The 17,845-nt window shown below is 37.9% G+C and overlaps 2 protein-coding genes across 2 annotated transcripts; both read right to left on the bottom strand.

Moving 5' to 3' along the window:
• Positions 1 to 1,919: 1,919 nt before the first annotated feature.
• LOC140234899 (aqualysin-1-like) lies at positions 1,920 to 9,284 on the bottom strand. The gene is made up of 8 exons (XM_072314940.1): positions 9,168 to 9,284; positions 8,138 to 8,278; positions 6,277 to 6,409; positions 6,008 to 6,120; positions 5,485 to 5,626; positions 4,605 to 4,789; positions 2,970 to 3,141; positions 1,920 to 2,053 (listed from the first exon to the last, which is right to left on the bottom strand). Exons 1-8 carry the CDS (start codon positions 9,282 to 9,284, stop codon positions 1,920 to 1,922), a joined length of 1,137 nt encoding a protein of 378 aa, XP_072171041.1.
• A 2,858-nt stretch (positions 9,285 to 12,142) lies between these two features.
• Positions 12,143 to 17,562, bottom strand: LOC140234898 (aqualysin-1-like). Its single transcript, XM_072314938.1, has 8 exons — positions 17,446 to 17,562; positions 16,109 to 16,249; positions 15,242 to 15,374; positions 14,640 to 14,752; positions 13,744 to 13,885; positions 13,111 to 13,295; positions 12,606 to 12,777; positions 12,143 to 12,276 (listed from the first exon to the last, which is right to left on the bottom strand). The coding sequence occupies exons 1-8, from the start codon at positions 17,560 to 17,562 to the stop codon at positions 12,143 to 12,145; spliced, it is 1,137 nt and encodes a 378-aa protein (XP_072171039.1).
• Between the last annotated feature and the right edge of the window lie 283 nt (positions 17,563 to 17,845).

Genomic DNA, 17,845 nt, shown 5'->3' with positions numbered 1-17,845 from the left:
TTATCCCTGTTTCAAACTACCACCATTCTTTTGACTAGAAGTACTTAAAGAACAATTTTCCTGACTTACTTTTAAACCTAACGTGAGTAATTTGATGATGTATCAACAGTAGGTATTTGAACTTTTAACGAAAGAATACGACTAAGCCATGATTAAGATAGGACATGTGATTTTAAACAATTTTTCTTCACAGGAGTCTGTGCCTGTGTCGTAACGAAAAATGATTATGCTAATTTATACTCTTCATATCTTACCAGCTGATGCTATACTTTGACCAGCTCTTTCCTCTGTGTTCTGCGAAATAAAACACTGAATAACAAGAAAAGATTAGGTTTGTTTCCTTAAATTTCATAATTTACAGCTGTTTACACATACAGATATACACTGTATAATATAAATAAACATATATGCATATTAGACATATCAATACATATTTATGTATATATAATTATGTGCATATAAACATACACATTTAATGGATAAATCATGATCTACCGGGAAAAAAAAAAAGTTACTCGTGTGTGAAAACTTCATCACAAAGAACATAACATAAACACCAACCAAATCTAATCCCACTTGTATCTTAACTCCCAGAGAGACTCTACCAAAGGGAAATTTTGGCATAATTTTGGCATATGTTCCCCTGCAGTCTCTTAGTTCCTGTAATATAAGGGCAATTCTTATGACTTATCCCATATCTACACTAAACGCACTATTCTGCCATGCAATGTGACAACGTCATGGTGTGGATCTCGCCTCGATCCATGGGTATAGTGGAGTTCGAGTCCTGTTATGACCGAGAGGATGATAAAAACGATACTATTTCCCATTTAGTTTGTGATTAACATTAAAGGGATGGTATAGTTTTCGTTCACACCTAGATTCATGTTTCTAGCATGTTTTTGTGATGTAATGAGAAACCTCTAATGTAATATGAAAGAGCATGGAGTCCCAAGAGGAATACTATTTTTCGTTTATTTAATGGAAATTTGAAAATTGGTTTTGAAATGGCCGAGATATCCAAAACAGAGCAATCCCAATAAAAGGTGGGACTCACGTTTTATTAGGATCGCTTTGATTTACTTTGTTTTTGGATGTCTCAACCATTCAAAAACGGATCTTCATCTAATAAACTGTGAATTCCTCTTAGTATGGTATGCTCAGTATTATTTCAAAAGGGATTTCTTCGTATATCGCAAAAAGTTAATACCCCAATCCTCATCTCCACCAATATTATACCATCCCTTTAAGGGCAGATATGAAACAATATAGGGTAATATACATAATGTATAGTTGTATATATATATATATATATATATTATGTATTATGTATATTTATATGTGTGTGTAATATTTTGTTATGTACTATACAGACGAGTCAATCAAACAACAGCCACCTCTCTAGCTAATCTTTTGAGTTCTTTGATTTTATGTTTTATTCATAGAATGAATGTAGGCCCTACACAATATCATATATCCATGACAAATTGGGATATCAAAAGAGCATAACATTTAGCTAGGTTGACTTATCTGTGGGTCGCTTTCGTGTTTGGCAGTAGCTCCATTATCAGTTGGCTACCCGGTTAGGCGGACGAAGGTGTATAAGGTGCTGACAGTTTAAAAAAAAAGCAGGACTGGTTTGCATAGGTTCGTAAGGCAATCAATGAGATGCTATTATATATATTTTAGCCGATTGAGCTATACTTGCAATGAATGTAATGACTTTCCATAATCTGTATTCACTTGCTTGATTTCTTACCATGACATGTCATTTCTTCTCTTGGGTTGATTTTGGACTCGTATTCAAGATGGATGAAAGAGATGGTCATTATTTCTTCATGAGACGGGGGGGGGGGGGTTGTCTAGGTACACGACATATTTACTTGTATATACTGCACGCTTCCTATGCTCCTGTGAGTTTAATCAACATACAAGAGTTTATTTGGGGTGTCGAACTGGCTGTCGTGAAGGTGATTTGGTGTCGAGACTGTCACCAGACGACCAGGTACATCAAACGCGTCGACTCCTCTCCCCAACAAGATGGCGGCAGCCCCTGTGGGTATGATAAACCATATACTTGCATTATGGCAAAAGACTTCAGTTGGAGTAATATTACTCTTTTCATGATTGTGCTTGCAAAGATATACTTCTGACTCAGTCAAGGATAAGCAATATCAAACTAGTTAAAAGGTAGGCCCTAAATCAAAATGAAATCATTTTATTATACACACAATCACACATACACACACAAATACCATGATTGCTGATGGTGTACTTTTCTATGATTACATCAAGAGTTTACTGTAGCCACAAAGCTTTGTAGTAGAATCAAATAAAGGACAAAGTTATGGAGTCGTAAAATTTGACATGTTTACACAAAACAGTGGTCCCAATCACTCTACAGATTGAAAAGGAAGACGACTTTATTGCCTTACAACTCTCCCAGTTGTTCATTTAGAAAAAGAATCCTTTTTTGTTTATCAATTCAACTTTAGCCCTCCTCTTACAAGCTAAATGTTGGTTTTGATCATGCATATTGTTGCAGCAGTTGTTACAATGTTACATAGAGCATTTCCACGAGATGGTGCTGCAAGTTCTTAACACTCATCAATGCGGTCGAAACTCTATTACATGCTATACGTACTGCTTTCCTGAGTATTTATTTACGCACCTGGGTAAAGAGGAGTTTTGAGGATAAAAAAGTTCTGTTCACAAAGATAGGTGCCATGGCAATTAAGCTCGAACTCTGGCCATCTTTCTAAAAGCTTAGTGCATTATCTACTAGTAAGAGAAAAATCTTTCTTTGTAGAACTTAATTTCTCTAAAAACTTGATGTTGTATAAGAACTAGCAGCTTTCATGATGAAGGAAAGTAGAATGGATTTCAATGAGTTAGACTGAACTGAACTTACTTCTTTACATTCATCTAAAAGTGTCTAAAGAAAAGAAAAAGTGCTTTCATTCCCTTACCCGCGACATGAGGGGTAGCCATACTAGTGCCGGACCAAATGGCCGTCGAGGTGTCCGATGCCGGCGATGCGCTCGTGATGGCGACACCGGGCGCGTAGATATCGACACACGTTCCGTAGTTGGAGAAGTAAGCTCTGACGTCATTCCTGTCCGTAGCTCCGACCGTTATGGCCTGGGATCATGATGAAAGATGACAAAAATTCTCGTTGTCCTCACAGCAGTCATCAAGTGTTCAAGACCATCGGAATATTGTTTGATTAAGCTTCCCCCTTTTTTTTTTTGCAATTTCATGGGACCTTCGCTACCACTTTCTCTCCCTTTTCCACTTCAATCGAAATAATTCAGCCTGAAGGATCAAGGATTGTGTGCCCGTTTTACAACCCTTAAAGGCCTAATAGATTGCTTTCATTTGCTGGCATATTGTAGATAGGTAATTCAAATCTTCCCTCAAAATAATATACTGGAACCTTCTTTATGATGGAGGGGAATAGAGACTACAGATTTAAAGTGATTTTTTTTTTCTGACCTCGAAAAAAATCTCCTCCATTATTTTTGGGACGGGGGGGGGGGAGCGTATTCTAGGTTGACAGGCTTTTCATTTGTTTCGTTTTGTTTTGTTTTCTAAAGAATGAAGTACATTGCCGTAATATTTCTTACGATGTTGGGAGACAATCTTTTTAACCATGCAAAATTTCTTGATGGTTTCAAAGGGATGTAAGACCTTTAACATACAGAATTTATTCAGTTATCTATTAACACCCATTAAGAGGAAGAAGGTCAAACCTACATGTCCTGCCCTCAATTGTCCCTTTCACTTTGACTCTTAGTCTTTCATCGACCAGACCAGAATAGTTTTTCTTTCTTAGTAATTCTGCTTTCCTTTCTTTCGTTTGGATACCAGATAACGATCAATTAAGCAAAAATGGTATGTCGAATGTAACAACAAACACAAAATGTGGTAGCCAAATACATGATGATGATACACTGCATAAAGTCCGGTGTTAAAATGAAACATCGAGCTGGTGTTAAATTCCAGGTGCTCATTTGTGGTGTTAGAATAACACCTCAGGGTGTCATTTCAAAATATAAAATTGTGTTTTGAATAGTTTCTTAGTTACTTTTCTTCGTGTTGATTTTAAACTTCAACAAGACGATCAAAAAATTTCCGATAAAGTACTCGATTAAAAAAAAGTGTAAACACATTTACACCACAGTAACACCAGTTGGTGTGGTCTCCTATTGAAGCTGGACGGGTGTTATAACATTGAAATTAACACTGGCAATATCAAATCAACACCATGCGGTGTCATTTTTTAATTAACCCCAGCGCAGTGTCAAAAATATCACCAGGTACAGTGTCAAATTAACACCACGAAGTGACAGGTGAACACTTTTCAACACCATCACATGCAACATACTTTCTACACCCGTGGGTGTGGTCCTCTATTGACACTTGATCGGTGTTAGATTTAACACCCAAGTTGTTAAATCTAACACCGATGTTTTTGCAGTGTAATGATGAACGATGATGAAGATGATGATAATATTCATATGATAATATACAAACATATGATAATAGCAACATTGTCATCGTGACAATAAATGACTTTTGTCTGTCAGTGGTCAAACCTATACCTTTGGTTCTCCGGCTGGAGAGAAGACACAAGCGTCAATGTCGGAGTTGCCCGCGGCAGCAGCAGCAACTACACCGCTGTCCACCGCGGCTGCCACGGCAGCATCCAAAGTAGCGCTGCGGAAAAATCCAAACGACATCGACATCACTGCTGGACGACTGGTGCTTGAAGTGACGTAATCGATAGCTGGTGAAAGATAAGAATAAGGATAAAGGATGATAAACTGCATACTCACACACAAGCACAGACACAAAGAAAAAAAAAACCCACAGTTTATATTCAACTAATTTGAGAGTGCGTCACATCCCACGAATGAATTCTCTGCCTTCTTTCTTGTGGTATTCATTATCTGCATTGGTAAATGCATACACATTGCAGAAAAACAGACGGAAAGACAAAATTCGTATGAATAATCTCTATTTCATTTTACTTACTTTTCGTATCTTTCATACTACCTATCTATCTTTATACATAGGGCCTACGTATACGCATACATAGGCCTACATAGATTATAGACCCTACACACTTACACACACGTATATACATATATGTATAAATCATATATAAATGTGTGTGTGTAAGTGTTTGTGTAAGTAGATATATAATATCATACATATATATTGATATGTTGATGTTTGTATTTTCCGCGAATAGTCCTTGAAATACAACAAATTTTTTATAGTAAACTATAGCAAACTATATCATAACTCGGAGTTTTTGTTTGAGATACGGCAAATTTTCAGACGCCAGCACAATACAGGAAATGACCAATGAAATAATCTAGTACCCTGATTATTTTAAAAGATGTTGTGTTCACAAACTTATACGAACAGTCATCATATTGCTTCATGCGTGTCATGAATAAATGAGAGCTCTATCACCTGCGATGGTGTCTGCCTGAGCCCCGCCCCCTTGGCAGTTGAAAACACGGAGGGAGACGATTCTGGCTTTACGAGCGATACCGTAGATTCCTCCCGCTGCTGTCCCGGCGCAGTGAGTGCCATGTCCGTGGCAATCATACCCCTGTCATTCAGAAGCCATCATATTATGTCAATATGATACGAACAGACCTCTTTAAATCATCGAAATACTACATTAAAACAGGCAAATAGACAGACAGACAGACAGACAGACACACACACACACACACACACACACACACACGAGGATGTATGATTTTGAAATAAAGCCAATAGGTCTCATACAGTTATCGACTTCAAGCATGTCAAGAGGGTTAAATGAAAAAAAAAAAAAAAAAGGTCCAAGAACACTTTTGATCAAAACTAAAAATTATTGTTGCAACAGGAATTCATGGTGGTCACAGTTGTGTCCCCATCTGCGTAAATATGATGATAGTCGACATATGAACAAGATTTTTATGTCCTAGACCCAATCTCAACTCACATTCCAGCCGTCTCCTATGAAATCAAGGACGTCGTCAACCCTGCCGTCGAAGTCTTCGTGAGTCGACCGGATACCTGTATCGATCACGTAGACTGTCGTCCCTTCACCCTCACCTGCACATGGTGACATTTAAGGAAGAAGAACATGATGATGATAATAATAATCATCATAATGATGTTGATAATGACAGTGATTTTAACAACAACAACAACAACAGTGGTTGAGAGACACGGGAGATGAAATAGAATAGAAAAAACAAATCAAGGCACCTTGGATGTCGAAATCGTTATTGAGCGGTAAATCTCTCTGATCGATGCGGTCGAGTCCCCATGATGAAGACTCTACGTCCACACTTCCCATGGAGTCAGGTTCTACTAACTTCACTTCGGGTAGGCGTCTCACCTGCAGACAGTAAGCAGAGATCGGATTTTTGAGGGAGGGAAAACTGAATCAAAGTTCGACTTTCTGCTTGTCTGTGTTTTCCCCTAAAATAAGCTTAAGACAATGTTCTATTTACCAACTGCCAGGCTTTAATGCGAAGTCCGAGTTGGCTTAAATAAAGAGAGTAACTTTACGCAAACAGGACATTAACAGTTTTATATCTACCCTGATATAAAGAAGTCATGGTAACAGAATGTCTAAAATCTCACACGATTTACGAAACAGTGATTTTGGCAATTTTAATTAATAGGCCTATGTGTCTAGAGGTGATGACGTCATCACAACGTTTGACTGATGTCACTGTTACATAAAACTCTGTCTTCCTTTGAAATTCACATGTCGAGCACAGAGTAGAATTTTCCGTTTAGTAATGATACGTGATAGAGTTTTTTTTTTTTTTTTTTTTTTTTTTTTTTTTTAAAGTCGGAATTATCATCTATAGGGCTTTTTACACTTGTGTTTCTTAACCCCGGACTTTCTCTGACCCAGGACTATCGTTAGTCCCGTACCAATTTTTTCAGCTTTTTACACTCGCCAATTAGTCCCGTACTATCTCTTGTCCGGGGCTAAGGAGAAAACTGACCTTTTTACACTCGTATTTCTTAGCCCCGGACTTTCCAAACGACATGAATATTCATAATTACGCTGTGTACTGTACACGAACACGCACGCACCGGCAGCACTTGATTACCTCGTTTCTGATTGGTCAGTGAGGGTCGGACTTTGTCTCTGTCGCTTAGCCCAGGATTATTTTTTCGTTCTGTTTACACTCACTTGCTTGGCACCGCAATTGCGGTGCTAACCCCTGCTATTTTGCAGGGCCAGATAGTACCGTACTATCGGTGGGGCTAGCCCACTTTGGCAAAAACGAGTGTAAACAGAAAGTGGGCTAAGGATAGCGCCCCCCCCCCCCCCTTAGCCCCACCGTTGGTCCGGGGCTAAGCAAAAATTTACAAGTGTAAAAAGCCCTTATAAGGACACCGTAAGCAAAGTATCAAATTGCTTCTTAAAGGTAGGGGATACCTTTTACAGACCTCCCAAAATACAGCAAAACATTAAATATGAACATCAGGGGACTTGTTTAGGCCACTGCTGAGAAATTTGGAAGTCAACAGTTATCTACAATTTGAATAATGCACAAAACTCAACTACTCAGTAGTTCTGTGTGTCAGCCAAACTCAAGCATTTTTGTTGCAGTCTTCTGTATCTTTTATCTATAAACACAAATCTAAAAGTATGAGAGCTGATGTAATAACATATAGAGTGTGTGGCAAGAATGTATATAGAAATGTTTGTAAGTTTTGATGAACTTTCTTCACAAAATATACATGATAGACACACATGCAGTACATGGGTCTGCAAAGGTAGCCTAGTAATGCACTGGAATTTACGGTGAGCCCCGAAAAAAATTCAATTCAAAATCTTACGGTCAATAAAAATGTACTAAATGTTACCTTCCACTTTCAATACTTTATGGGAGTTTCTAAAATGATACTCTCTTCAACATACCACTGTATTTATATAACTCTTCATTTAAGGCATGCAAATGGGATTCCCTACCTTTAATGTGCGTTAGATTTCTCGAAAGTTCTAGCATATTCTATAGGAACTATACATTTTCACTCTTTTTTTTTTAAAGTATGTTCTATAATTGGTATTTCGACGATACAATGTAATTTTTGGACTCACTATTTCAGCGACGGCTTCAGGCATCTTCACAGCAAAACCCCGTATAGCTGTGTAATACCTCCTGAACACAGCAAACTTTAGTTTGGCTGTCTCCATGTCGATTTCGAGGCGGTCGATCAGGCGATCAACATCGACATCGTTCTGGCCATGTCAAGAAAGAAGCAATTTCATATCAGCTGTAGTTTTTTATTTTTTTTTTAAATTTCATGTTACATCCTGATTTACAAGTATAAACTGCAATTAAATATTGTCCCAAACCATCTACTCAGGCGAAGAAATCAGTTGTTGGTGTGAAAGACATTCAGAGGACAGAGAAAAGCATCTTCTACAAGAAAAAAAAAAAGAGATTATGCAACATTCATGGTCTGTCATTGAACTTGACATTTGCAACTTATTCTCACAAACACACAGCCATGAATAGTTTGTAGGACCTATACCTAGTTACCTATAGGGTGTAGACTATGATGTTTGAACTGATAATGTTGTTGTTGTTGTCTTAAAGAAAGAAGAGAGAAAAAAATGGGGCCCTATACAACAAATAATTTGCCCCAGACAATACTAACTAGAACAAACGTAATAAATCTGAGAGATATTAGAAAAAAAAACTAATAAAAGAACTAATAATGGGTCGTAACTTCTTTATTCCTGTCAAACATATATGGTCTTGAAATGTCTATAAAGTCCTTGTCTCACTGAGTACAAAAGGTTATGCCATCATTTCACTTTAATGTTTTAATCTAATTTGACAACGACTAGAAGGGCTTCTCATGAGACTAATAAATCTTACTTGATAAACCAAATGACAATACCACCGAAGAGAGATTGAAAATGAAGGTTAAAATGAAAGAGAAAGAAGGAGAGGAGGAGGATGAGATCGTATTAGATGGCATGTCAAGCTATGATTGATACTGGTAGTCCATTCACTCTTCCGTATTGTCACATCAAGAAATGTCGACACACCTATATAGAAGGCAGAGTTGGCTAGCAATCTTTATTCACTATAGGAACACGTGTATATTGAGATACTTACTTCTAGTTGTACGATGTACCGGTCCTTGATGGTAGAAAACTTGTTGCCTGCCACAATGTTACAACTGACCGTCACCAGCAAGGCGAGAAATGCCGCCACAGCACACACAGCCTTCATTGCTTAGCAAGATTCAGTTATAGTTTCTAGAATACGAAACAATTACAACGTCATTGATTTAATATTTGATTTGATGTGATTTGAGTTTATTGGAATTTATTGATGTCAAGTGTACAGAGAGAGAGAGATAGAGATAGGAGATAGTTGAAGTAATAGCAAATTATTCAACTCGTATAGTAATGTACTTGATAATGTTTTAACAGCTGATGAACATTTTGATGAACACCACAAGAAATGTACAAACTAACATGAAATATTGGACAAAGTCAAGTAGGAATGCAATGTTCAAACTTACCTTACGCAAGGCGATATCTCCGATCTAGTGATTGCAGTAAAAGACGATCTGATTCTTGGCATCACCACTGCTAATCAGTGGGTCAGGTTAGTTGATCGCTGAACCCTAATCGAAACGAAAACTTTGGGTAATGTCCGGTCAATTATTCCTCATCATGGACTTTGAATTCTAGAAGAGATAATTACTGATGGTATAAGAGTCGGAATATAAACAAAGCGTGTTTGTATATTGTTTAATATTTAGCTCCTGACACCAGAATTGTATACAATAGCTTAATTTCCACCGATATTTTCTAAGATAGACGATGACATAACGTTCTCTTAAAATGTTTGTTTCATCTATAAAAGTGATAAATTGCCTGTAACTTGTGCATAAAGATAAACTTCCATTAATGCATGGTTTCTTTATTAGATCATCAAAAACAGCATTCTCAGTCAACAGTATCAGACAACTTCCCTGTTCAGACCAGCTAGTGATTCGCAAAGTAAAAGAGTAACAACAGCAGAGACTTGTTTTTTTTTCTGACTGATTGTGACGTCGTAAATGAAGTTTGCAATACGATTAAAGTAGGTGTTTGAGTATATAGTAGGTGTATGAGAAATGACCCATCGAGATTGATGGGTGGCCTAAGGAGGGGGATGGCACAAAAACATTTATCGTATGGCGTCTGGTTGATATGTACAGCGGAAAAATAAAATGGAAACACTTACAAGGACTTGCTTGTTATTCCGCATTTGATCATAAATCAATCATTTCGATATTAAATATCATATCAGACCTGCTCTGTTGATGTGAATATATAGTCGTTTCCCTGTGGAGGTTTAGAGCTGGCAAAGAAGGATTAGTTGACACAGGATAGCGTTTTGTTTCCAGACAAACATATATTCCGATTTTTGATTGGTAAAACTCGGTTTGTCATGTCTACCTTTTAGATAGATGTTGATTTTAGATATTTTCATACTTTTATATATTTGAAATAGAGCATGATAATATCGACAGGACTAAACGGCATATAGCAATTAGAGAGGATTAGATTCTGTAGCTTTAATTTTGGATTTGATTTTCAGTTGCTTGACAGAGTCCATAATGAAATCCTAAAACCTCGCACTTCTTGGAAGATCAGTATACGGAACACATACTTAGGTTTGCATAGTTAAATTTAGATTAATCATGTGTGGACTACACATCTCTTCAAACATAACGATTACTTCTCTTATAATCAAGCTCACACCTTTCCTTCAACATGTCAGAGAACAACAAAGATTTCAATTTCATTTTTCATTTTCAGCGTGTGTATTTTCACATTTCTCGAGAAAATGTCGTACAAAAATACATTCAAACAAATACAGAAATTACAAAGAGCAAATTATGTGAAACCTTCTTCTGAATGTACAACTGTCTCGATATGAAGATAAACATAATGGTCTGTTCACAGTACTATTGATAAACATACATACATATTTTCTCCTGCCATGATTTTTCATGTCTTTTATCAATATGTATGGCTTATGACTTATGAAAACTTGGGCATGATAGGATATTGTGATGACAGAAAAGAAAATATTACATCATCATTACAGAAAATAAGTGCGACCATTCCCTTGATTTATGAGACGTATCATAAATCTGGCATTATACTATTATCAATATTATCAAAAAGGTATTGTTTGATAAATTGTTCTATCAATCCTCATCACACAATGTCCATGCAAAGACTCCGTGATGGACACATTCCAGTCAACATGCAAGGAGACCACGTGGTACGGCAGACCAATATTGTCTAATTTTGATCGTTATTTGAGTTAACTTATAAACTCTATTTGATTTGATTTCTGCATTCAACTCCAAATACGATAATAACTGAATGACACGGTGTGCAAACATGCATAAAATTACAACTATACATGGGAAATACTACATTTCACAACATCATGATTTTCATAACAGAACTAAGTTCAGAACAAAATAGCAAAACACGTGAGGAAAACAACTTGTCGACTTTCCATTGGTTTCAACCTGAAAACAGTTTTGGTCAGCAATACAGCAACTCCGACACCCCCTCCAACATTATCTAAACGATGTTATTGTCTAGCTATTACAATTCGTATACTATGATGTAATACTACAGATGTAATCATTTTTCTGTGTTGAATTACAAAACAGGGAATAAAGTGAAGAAATTGTGCAAGTCAACGGAAGACTTGGAGCACGGTGACAACATAATCACTTCATGTTATCATTTTATTCGTTTTATTTCACTGACTTTATTCGTTAATCATATAAGTTTCATCTGGTTCTTCACTTAAACTTGCTGGCTCGATTTGTTCTTTTGTAACATTATTTCATATCCGCCTTGATACCATTGTGCACATATCAAAATAATGCTTGTTTCGTATCATAATACGTGATGCACATTGGTTTGCTGCTATAGTGGGTTGTGAATTTGAATGAGTCTGTGAGTGTGATTGGGTTAATATCTGGCATGGGTTCAAGCCGTTCGGACTTTGACAAATTTTGGGTTTATTCTTACAACTGGTAATTATGTACCTATATTATATTTGGGTTAGTCAAGATACAGAAGTTTATTAGGAGTGTCGTACTCATTATCGTAAATGCGATTGGGTGTCGCGTCTGCCACCAGACGACCAGGTACATCAAACGGGTCGACTCCCCTCCCCAACAAGATGGCGGCAGCTCCTGTGGAAAGGGCATAACATCAGAAAGACTTAACAACTGTATTGATGTTATATGAATGTTCAGCTCCGAACTGATCATGATCTATATGACATGAATAGACTGCACAAATTTTGCTGGATGGCAAAAATTGTTATTGTTGTGAAGTGAAAGAGGTTATAATTGCAGTTCCAATAAGAAAATTTGTTTGTATGTTATTTTGTTTGAGACTTATACTGTTAAACAGTAAGGAGCATAATGGGGTAAAAAATAATCAAGATAGGAAAATGAAGAGGAAAAGCATTATCAACGATGATGTCCTGCCAATTCCCTAGCGGTGGTCATTTCCTTACCCGCGACATGAGGAGTAGCCATACTAGTGCCGGACCAAATGGCTGTCGAGGTGTCCGATGCCGGCGATGCGCTCGTGATGGCGACACCGGGCGCATAGATGTCGACACACGAACCGTAGTTGGAGAAGTAAGCTCTGACGTCATTCCTGTCCGTAGCTCCAACCGTTATGGCCTGGAAACAGAACATTAGGAGTAGGATTCTACAAACATCCCTTTCTTCGAAGTGCCAAATGGGCCAACTAGGTACATTTTTATATGGAAATTTCTGCTGTTGAAGATGATGTCATACAACCATAACAATCATATAAGCAATGAAATCAACAAAACTTAATATTTTACTGCGGGAGACTTCAACTGCAACATGAACTACTACAATTACCCCAGCTTATATGCATCTAGGATGCATATTATACTACCATCACTAAAAGTGTGAGCTATGACTACTGTAACTCCTATAGCATATATCCCTACGAATACTAGTGTGAAGACGGAGGCCGGCCTTTACCTTTGGTTCTCTAGCTGGAGAGAAGAAGCGCGCGTCCATGTTTTCATTGCCAGCACCGGCCACCGCGACTACCCCGCCGTCCACCGCCGTTGCCACGGCCTCGTCCACAGACGAGCTGCCGAAAAATCTGAACGACATCGACATCACGGCTGGACGAGTGCCATTTGAGGTGACGTAATCAATAGCTAAAGAGAGAAAAAATGTGTACAGGGGAAAAGTAGACAATTCGAACAACTTTTCCTAACCTTATTACTATTCACCTGTATCAAAATAAGAGAGAAGCTTCATCACGTTTAGAATTTCTTCAATGTCTATCTCTGATTATGAAGAGTGAATATTATTGCTGGAAAATATAAACTGCTACAGTTCGTCCATTTGCTAGTTTTATCATATGCCTATGTATCTATATGCGCTACCATGATACCTGTGTCTTATACGTATTTTCTATACGCATTAGGACCTCCCACCAATGGGTGATTTCAAGTTCGGTGCTAGTGCTAGTGCTATCTTAGCACTAGCACCGGCGATAAAACCGAGGTTAATCGAGGTTAAGGTGCTGCGAAATAACCGTTAGAAATTGAACTGATTATGGGAAATCACTGAATGAAAGACCGTATTAGAGTTCTGCCTCACCTGCGAGGGTATCTGCCTGAGCCCCGCCCCCTTGGCAGTTGAAAACACGGAGGGAGACGATTTTGGCTTTACGAGCGATACCGTAGATTCCTCCCGCTGCTGTCCCGGCGCAGTGAGTGCCATGTCCGTGGCAATCATACCCCTGTTATCACCAAAAAAAAAAAAAAAAAAAAAGTAAAAAGAAAAATCAGTTTAATTGCTAGTTTAACACCGTCACCACAACAAAAACACACGTTTTCAAAGGTTAGTAATCGTCTCATGTTTTAAATTGAAAACACTATGAATGATTAGGGATTCACTTAAATGATTTATGATTTCGTGATCAAAAACCAAAACTTTCTTTTGACATGACAGACATTGGTGTTTTTTGTTTTGTTTTGTTTTTTGACTGAGAGCGCCAGCTGAAGAATGTAGGGCCTACATAGAACGGCGGGGAAAGTGTGAAATTACTTTCTACATTTGCTTGGATTGTAAATATGAAACGTTGTGAACGCATTTTAATTGTCCTTGATTATTATCAGCAATTTGCGTCAATATGGCATTCATTAAAAAAAGGTGGCCATTCCCGAGACAAATCTCAACTCACATTCTCGAGACCTAATCTTAACTCACATTCCCGAGACCTAATCTCAACTCACATTCCCGAGACCAAATCTCAACTCGCATTTCCGAGACCAATTTTAACTCACATTCCCGAGACCTAATCTCAACTCACATTCCCGAGACCTAATATCAAGTCACATTCTCGAGACCTAATTTCAACTCACATTCCCGAGACCCTAATCTCAACTCACACTCCCGAGACCAAATCTCAACTCACATTCCAGAGACCAAATCTCAACTCACATTCCAGAGACCCATCTCAACTCACATTCCAGAGACCAATTTCAACTCACATTCCAGCCGTCTCCTATGAAATCAAGGACGTCGTCAACCCTGTCGTCGAAGTCTTCGTGAGTCGGTCGGATACCTGTATCGATCACGTAGACTGTCGTCCCTTCACCTTCACCTGTGCATTGGTGCGAACGAAACGCCGATTGATAGCACGTTGTTAGGGATTACTGTATTTAAAAGTCCAATTCTACTTCTACCGTAGTTCATGTCACATGCAAAACAAATTTGACTTGATACCAGCATATTTTATGCTTACATTCAAATGATACCCCCCCCCCCCCAAAAAAAAAAAAAAAAATGGAAATTGAGGCACAATGCAACATCTTCGCTTTTTGGGTCTTTTAATAATGCATTTGCCTTTATTTTCTTGTTCTTTTTCTTTATCACTTTTTGTTATCGCTTGTGTGCCGTAATCAGTCGTAAAGCTAATCTTTAATCTCATCATATATTTGCGGGAAGCGAGAGAGTTGTAGACATCCACACATATACGCAATCACACAAGCATGTAAACTCACACGCAGACACATGCAAATAGATATTGGGGAGAGATAGAAGAGATAGACAGAAATGCTCAATAAGATAAGACTGATAGCTGTGATGATACCATCGATGTCAAAATTGTCGTTGAGCGGTAAATCTCTCTGATCGATGCGGTCGAGTCCCCATGATGAAGATTCTACGTCTACTGTGCCAATGGAGTCAGGTTCAACAAACTTCACTTCTGGCAGGAGCTTCACCTACAAACAGCGGACAAAAATGAGATTCTTGAGTGGAGGAAAAACTAACTAACTGTTTTGAACACTGGGTTCCAGAATAAGGAGTAGGGGTAATGATGGTTGCTATTCAATCAAGAAACCGACCCTATTCGTATGGTTGCTATAGTTAATATCTAATGATCATAACCGTCATCTAATTCTAAACTACCTATAGCTCTAATTCCCTGACTTTTATCATGCTTACATAGCTTACATACAATGTCTTAGGTGAGTACAGGGTTCAGATCTTTCCAATGCAGACGTGAATTCACATGCCGGTGACAATATACTCGAGGCCCTAAGTAAGTTCAGACAGTTTCTCTTCCTTTAGGCTCTGATACCAGTCACGTGTTGTTGGTGTACTTGCCATAGAACTCAAATCCATCATATCAAAATTAATGACAACTTGTCGATAATTCAGTTATTTATTTATACATCAGTCGCACTTCTGTATCAAATCTGTAATTATTTCATTGCCTTGCTTTTTGTACATATATGGTTGTAAAGGAAAGGAACGTCACGGGGCTGCGGATTGTGCCGAGAGACAGACAAACAGGTCAAGGAAAGCCAGGATAGAGGAACTAATCTTCATCGAAAAATATGAGACTACAAACTTCTGTAAAGCAATATATCAATGAATTCAATATTGAGCTTATGTAACATGAGCATGATTATAAATGTATACATACTATGCACAAAATTATACCCAGACTCACTATTTCAGCAACAGCTTCGGGCATCCTCACAGCAAAACCCCGTATAGCCGTGTAGTACCTCCTGAACACAGCAAACTTCAGTTTGGCTGTCTCCATGTCCAGTTCGATGCGGTCGATCAGGCGATCAACATCGACATCGTTCTGGTCATGTCAAGAGATAAACTGTTAACTCCTAAAGTGTTCAACCCTTCGATTACTTTCAAATCAAGTAATAAGGTTATTTCAATGAAACCCAAAGTATCATTCTGAGACGTATAAGAAGCAAAGTTCATCACACATGAACTGACAGCAATATGTGCTAGATGTGTGCCTTGATATTTTCTTCACAGCAACAAACATTTTACTATAGCAGAATCATTTGTCGATAGATCCATGAGTGAAAAACTTTCTAGTCAATGTAGTCTGTATCATCAATTGCGTTGACGAGTCAAATAAATAAAGCGCCAAATATCAACAAACCAATTTAAAGATAGGAGGAGAACGAAATTTGTACTGTTAGTTGTCTTTATCAGGCATCATGTGGTTAATTTGAACTTTGGATATTACATGGTGTAGATAATGTATAACTTCGCATCTAAACAATGCGAGGTCGAACTGACGAATTTGGGTTTGTGAATTCATGATCAGATTCGGGAATTGAAAAACGCGTGCGTCTATGATATTCCTGGCAGGTTCTACATAAATATGTTAATATCCAGAAATAATGAGGTTCATGATGAATACCTGGAAGATGTAAGAACAGTGTTTATTCAGAGTGCAGAAAATGGTCACAGCGTCTGAGCTGTGAGGAGCGGTGTTTGTAACATTGGTAGGACTGAGATTCAGAATCTGACCCCCTTCAATCTCTGCACTAATTTGCCTTCTTTGGATTTTGACCCACAATGTTTGCTTTAAGATACTTGAATATGAAAATTATTCATGCAGTGTAATTATTGATCTTTTCATGCTGACATACCGATTTTGTTTGAGCTGGCCATGGATATTATTTTGTCTACGACCTGAAAAGAACGAAGTATTGCCCTCTATTATATTATATGTATATTTCACGACACGTGGGCAAGACAAACGATGAACACTTGAAACAATAAAAGAAAAAGTAAAACAAAAAGTAAAAGAGAGTTATAGAGATGAGGAGGAAAATGAGAAGAGAAGTAGAGGCAGGGTGAAAGAAAAAGAAGAGGAGGAGGAGGTGAAGGATTAGGAGAAGGCTGAGAAGTAAGACAAAGAAAGAAAATGAGGAGGATGCGCTGTAGCCACAACACCGTCACCTTAGTATGATATTTTACTGTGTGACTAATCAACAAATTCACGAAATCTATAACGGAGAAATGACTTACTTTCAGTGTTACTATATATTGGTCCTTGATGACAGAAAACTTGTTCCTTGGCACAATATCACAACTGACCGTCGCCAGCAAGGCGAGAAGTATCACCACAGCCCACAAGGCCTTCATTGCTCAGCGCGATGAAACTGTAGTCAAATCTATGTAATACAAAAGGGATAATAAACATATCAAAGTAATGAGAGATAATGCATTCACCAGAATGTATGGCGAAGAAACTAGAGAAAGAGAAATGAATATCACTTTCAATAAGATTGCTTTGATATACTAACAGTTGTCAGGTAAAAACAAATCGAATTGAATCGGATTTGACAAACTTTGTCGAACGTTGATTACCAGTCAGGTTATGATTATCATTGGCACGGTAGTCTTGGAGTGTCACTGGGGAACTGAA

The sequence above is a fragment of the Diadema setosum genome, chromosome 11 (assembly GCF_964275005.1).
Source record: "Diadema setosum chromosome 11, eeDiaSeto1, whole genome shotgun sequence".
Lineage (NCBI taxonomy): Eukaryota > Metazoa > Echinodermata > Echinoidea > Diadematoida > Diadematidae > Diadema > Diadema setosum.
Note: the sequence above shows the minus strand (reverse complement) of the source record. Positions and strands in the feature narration are given on the sequence as shown.

Excerpts from the sequence above, each read along its gene's own strand:
- LOC140234898 (XM_072314938.1), bottom strand. The coding sequence starts at position 17,562 with ATGAAGGCCTTGTGGGCTGTGGTGATACTTCTCGCCTTGCTGGCGACG. Across the intron at positions 15,375-16,108 it reads CCGAAGCTGTTGCTGAAATA|GTGAAGCTCCTGCCAGAAGT; the intron begins GTGAGTCTGGGT and ends CGCTGTTTGTAG. Across the intron at positions 14,753-15,241 it reads CGACAATTTTGACATCGATG|GTGAAGGTGAAGGGACGACA; the intron begins GTATCATCACAG and ends ACCAATGCACAG.
- LOC140234899 (XM_072314940.1), bottom strand. The coding sequence starts at position 9,284 with ATGAAGGCTGTGTGTGCTGTGGCGGCATTTCTCGCCTTGCTGGTGACG. Across the intron at positions 6,410-8,137 it reads CTGAAGCCGTCGCTGAAATA|GTGAGACGCCTACCCGAAGT; the intron begins GTGAGTCCAAAA and ends TACTGTCTGCAG. Across the intron at positions 4,790-5,484 it reads TCAGGCAGACACCATCGCAG|CTATCGATTACGTCACTTCA; the intron begins GTGATAGAGCTC and ends ATCTTTCACCAG.